Consider the following 4,855-nt stretch of genomic DNA (forward strand, 5'->3'; position numbering starts at 1 on the left):
ATCTTCTAATGAAGGGCAATGTGTTTGTTGTACCTTCTGCCCGCTCTTACCTTTATTGAACTTGCTGCTTACCCGAAGTGATGTTATGCAGAATGTGTATTCCCTGTAGGTGGGCTGACAGTAAGCTTTGTGCGTGCTTTATCATCGTGTACGTGTACCGCAAGTGTATTTATAGACAGGAGGAGGTTGAATTCATTCAGGGAAACTTCTGCTTTTCTCATATATGAAAAATGAATTTTCAGTTTGCGGCAGGTTACCAGCGTTAGGTAGTGGTATTTGGCAGCCACGGTAGATTGTTAATTCAAGGAAGCTCGACCGAGGATAAGTTTCATATTTAATGACTTGATGAGGGTCTTCACAGACACACTTTTGCATCAAATATCTGGCAGGTGTTTGGTATTGCTAAGGAAAGCTGGTGTTTGATCTGTGGTATAGATGTCTTTGATGTCAAGGAGGGTAGTTTTCCGTACTGAGATCTAACGGGGTCACTGCAGCAGGGTGTTTTTGGTTGCTGATGACTTTTTGGGATCTCCCTCCTCTCGTATCCTCCCTCTGGTCTTCTAAGGATTTCTTGCACTGAGATGTTAGTACTTGCTTTTATGTTTTTTAAGTTTCTTAGAAGTTCGGCGTTGACTTCCTGAAAATGAAATGAGAGAATCTCATTTTCTGCTTCAAAGCTGCCTTTAAGATCTCAGGATGGCTTTGTTTTCAGGGTGTTCTGTAAGCAATCAAAGGCATTTGAGCGTACAACAGACCCATCTCAATTTGATCTGCTTTCAAGTGTAACCATATTTGTACATGCTGATGCCTGTTTTATGTCTCCGTTTCATTCTTGTTAAAGTCTGTGACCTTTTCTTTAGGACCCTAATAAGCAGTTTTCCCTGTTGGATACCTCAGTGGGAGTAGATAATTACTACACACAATCATGATTTGATCTAAATGGGCATACAGTTCCAGCTGGAATGAGTACATCTTCCACATTTCGCACTCTTTCTGGTCTAGGTGTAAGCATCTGTAACTTTGCTGTGTTTGTGTGTTCCTTACGGTGTGTTTGTTGCAGGCATTGCTTGTAAAATGTGTTAGGTTCCCAAACTGCAATATAAGTACATCTAGTTTTCTGGTTTCTCTTCAAAGTAGCAGTAAGATTCTCAGACTAATGTGGCAGCTTGCAAGAATCCACCTAACAAGATTTCATTTTTGCTCAAAGAGTAGATATCAAGATCATGGGTAGCAAACACCTTTGTGCCAGAGTTGACATTATTCTCTGTGTCATTGCAGAATATGGCGTCTGTGAAAACTTGCGGAAATTGGAGATCACCGGAGTGTCCTGTCGAGACGTTTATGCCAAGCGTAAGTGATAAAGCTGATATAGATCTCTATGTCCTTGCTTAGTACCAATTTTGAAAGCATATACATGTTGAATATTTATTAAACTTTGACAGTACAGGTTACTCAGACTTACTTTCTAATGGCAGGGGTTTCATCTGTGAAGTTGACGTTTTTGGGGTTTTATTTAATACTAAGCAGATGCAAAGAATTGGGAAGTCTATGTCCCCCAGTCCTTTGGCAGGAAAAGAGCGTGTATTTTAAGTTAATAATAAAGTGTATTGAGGGTTTTTCATCCTTTCCTGTTTTGCCATTTTTAGATCTTGCTAAGGAATTAACGGATATTTTTCATAGCTGGAGGCTTCCTATGCCCTAAAGTAGCTAACTCTCGATCTCGGTGAAGGGATGCCGTTAACACGCTGACAATGGGAAAGTGCTGAAAAAAGACGAGTGTTCCTCCAGGCTGCTCCTGAAGGAGGAGAGCCTGGCAGGGCTGGGCCTCTGCTGAGGTGTCGGTGTGTTTTAGGAACATCTGTGGGAGTGGGACCCCAACTCCTTAGACCCACTGTGCCTTCTGTAACTGTCTTAGAGTGGGGAGGGGGCATCATCAGAGGAGAGAAACCGAGGTAGGCCAAGGACTGAATGCAGGCCTGGATCCATGGTGAGGCTGTCTCCCCTGTCACCAAACCTTGCCCTTTGCGGTCAGAAGCTGAGCTGGAGCCTCGCGAAGCCCCCAAGAGCTCCCATACCGGCACTGCCAGGCTGTGTTGTCTTGGTTCCCCACCACAAATTTTGTAAGGGAGTTACCTGTGGTCCATAGGATAAAGAACAAGATTTAACCTGCAGCACATGAATTATGGCTTCTGGCTGTTCAAATAAAGTCCTGCTTTATGAAACAAAAGCTGTCATTGTCCCAGGTTACAGTCATGAGAGGTCTCTGTAGGCTTTGCAGATCCAAAATCCGGCTCAGCTTCTACATGTACTGTATTTGCTGAACCTTGAAACAGTGATGACCTCAAGCATTGACCTTAATGCTGGAAAAAAGAACAGGTAGAAGGGTTTTAATCCCATCTGTAATAGACTTGCTGAGCATCCACGGGCAAAATATTTCATCACCTAGTGTCCCTATTTACCTGTTTGTGCACTAGGACTGGAACTGCATAATTTTCCTGGGTGGGAGGGCTGAGCGATGCTGAGCCAGCACTTAGATGTTCACAGAGAAGTCTCGTTAGCACCTGAGGCCTCCCTTACTTCCCATTCAATCCGGTATCTCTGTATGACACTGGTGTGGTAACAGCCATATGGCACATACCATATCGGATCTTAATTCTGCATTGCCAGTCTTAAATGGCAGAATATCTCTTCACGACCTGCAGTCTTTTTCACTACAATGGTTCCACGGTTCAGATATATTAAAGTGATATTTAGTGCTTTTTTTTTTATACACGTTATATGTAAAAATGGCCTTACTGGCTCAGAACGATGGTCTCTCTCTAGCCCCAGTACTGTATCTCCCAGCCATGGCTGTGAGCAGTCACCCAGGGAAGACCGAGAAGAGGGCAAGCCGATGTGATACTTTCCTAAGTACTCTCCCAGCTTCTGACTGTTCTCAGGTTCAGGGATTTCCAGAGTCTAATGTGGTTTGTTGATTTAATAGCCCTCAATAAATCTGTCTTACACGTATATTTCCAGTCTTCCTTTGCACCAAAGTAGTTTCTGAATCCATAGCATCCATTGGCAAAGCCGCGCTTGACGTGCGACAACCACCTCTGTGATAGACTTTGTTGCATTTCGGAGTAAGGACTGTGTCCATATCCATTCAGCAATCCTAACTAGCAATGGTCACTCTAAAGTCAGAATGCTTGGCAGCTGTTTTCTGGCTTTCGGGGATGCACCATCTTAGCTCTCCTGCTCAGATTCAGCAGTTTGCCCTGTTGCAAGCACTTAGTGGAACAGTTTCCTGGTGGTGTGACCCCATTTTCTCTACTGTTCCATAAACTTCTTTAATTGCAGAAGAGTTAATTTGGGGCTACTGGCAGGACTCACACGCACCTTTCTGTCCACTGAATGTGTTTCTGTAAGAAGTAGCATGGGGGATGGGGAACTGAGCTTAAGAGCTAGAAAGCATAACTAGTCCCAAGGTCTGGGCTACTGTCCATGTAGTTGCTTGGCCTAAGTGGTCTTGCTGAGACAGCGGTGCTCGTTACAGTCGCACTACAGAGATTGGGGGGGACCCTGATTCCACTTTGAATTCACTGGATGCCATTTGTAAATATTGTCTGTGGGAATCTTGAACATGCCAAGTTCCGTGTGAGTAATCCTGCTGACCGAGCATACCTGAGACTGGGGCTGATGGAAACAAACAGTGCAGCACAACTGGAAGTAAGGTCAAAAGAGAGTTTGACTTTCCTGTGTGGTCGGTCCAGATTCATCGTACTGTTACGTGCTGGTTACCATGGAGCAGAGTTCGCTGGTACTTACCCTGCTGTGTCTGTTCAGGTATAAACCCACGAGTGAAGTCGGGGCGTTTTATGAAAATCCTTCCCGACTACGAGCACATGGAGTACAGAGATGTTTACACCTGCCGTACGTACCTCCTGCTGGTTGATGCTTCCTGCACTAAGCACACACAAGATGCTGCATGGAGTGTGACGTTGCTTTAAGCAAATTATTTTGGGGTGGACCTTGGGACGGTACGGAGGGTGCTGGTTAGTCAGTTCTTTATGTTGCGCGTTACTGGAGTATTCTGACCCTTTAGGGTGACAGTGTGAGTAAGGCAGGCAGTGCGGTATGTTGGTCTCCTTTTGAAGTGCTTTGAATTAGAAAATTGTCCTGACTGGGTGCAAAAAGGAGGGTCTCTGTTCACAGTAGGGGAACACTCACTCTGCTCTTCATGGATTGCTCCTCTCTTAGAAGGAAGTATTCAGATACTCTGGTGAGGGCTCCCAAAAGCAAGTTTAAGTAAGCTCTGGACTGGCAAAAAGCTTTGTCTTGACCCAGATGAGCTGCATTCAGATCCACAGCCTTTCCCAATGAAAAATGCTGAGGGTTCCCATACTAATTCCCTCCCTGCACAGTGAATCCTTTTAACCACCATCTCCCTCTCTAGCAAACGTTCTGCTGGTCTTTCAGAGGTTGTGATTTGCCTTCCTCAGTCAAGAAGCTGCTCTGGGTAAACTGTTCTTTCCCTCCTGATGTCGTGTTGAGGGAAGAATACTGAAACATTGGAGTTCAACGCTCACTGTTCTGCAGGAGTTGGGGGGAAGTACCGATTAGTTTACGTCAATTAAGGAAGCCAGTACTGCTTGGTACTTGGAGGGGGTGTTGAGCTGTCTCTAATGCTCCTTTGGGTCTGCATAGTTTTGCAGACTCAAGTTCCTAACTCACTGGTGCTTGGGAATGTAGTTTTTCGCACACGCTAATGACTGGAGTGGATGCTGCAGACTTACCCGTGCTGAAGAAAGCAGTCGAGCATGGGCCACGCAGAGAAGGTGGCTTCAAAGTAAGTCATGACAGACAAGCAGCAGCA

The 4,855-nt window shown here is 45.0% G+C and overlaps 1 protein-coding gene across 1 annotated transcript in view; it reads left to right on the plus strand.

The window, feature by feature from the left end:
* Positions 1-4,855, plus strand: part of FBXO31 (F-box protein 31) — a 28,044-nt gene that overhangs the window by 6,411 nt on the left and 16,778 nt on the right. Inside the window, exons 2-3 of the mRNA XM_009323044.1 lie at positions 1,279-1,350; positions 3,826-3,912. Of these exons, the coding sequence (XP_009321319.1) occupies positions 3,858-3,912 (55 nt within the window). The 5' untranslated portion in view covers positions 1,279-1,350; positions 3,826-3,857. The remainder of the gene's footprint in view (positions 1-1,278; positions 1,351-3,825; positions 3,913-4,855) is intronic.

Source organism: Pygoscelis adeliae, unplaced genomic scaffold (genome assembly GCF_000699105.1).
Source record: "Pygoscelis adeliae isolate BGI_AS28 unplaced genomic scaffold, ASM69910v1 Scaffold414, whole genome shotgun sequence".
Classification (NCBI taxonomy): Eukaryota; Metazoa; Chordata; class Aves; order Sphenisciformes; family Spheniscidae; genus Pygoscelis; species Pygoscelis adeliae.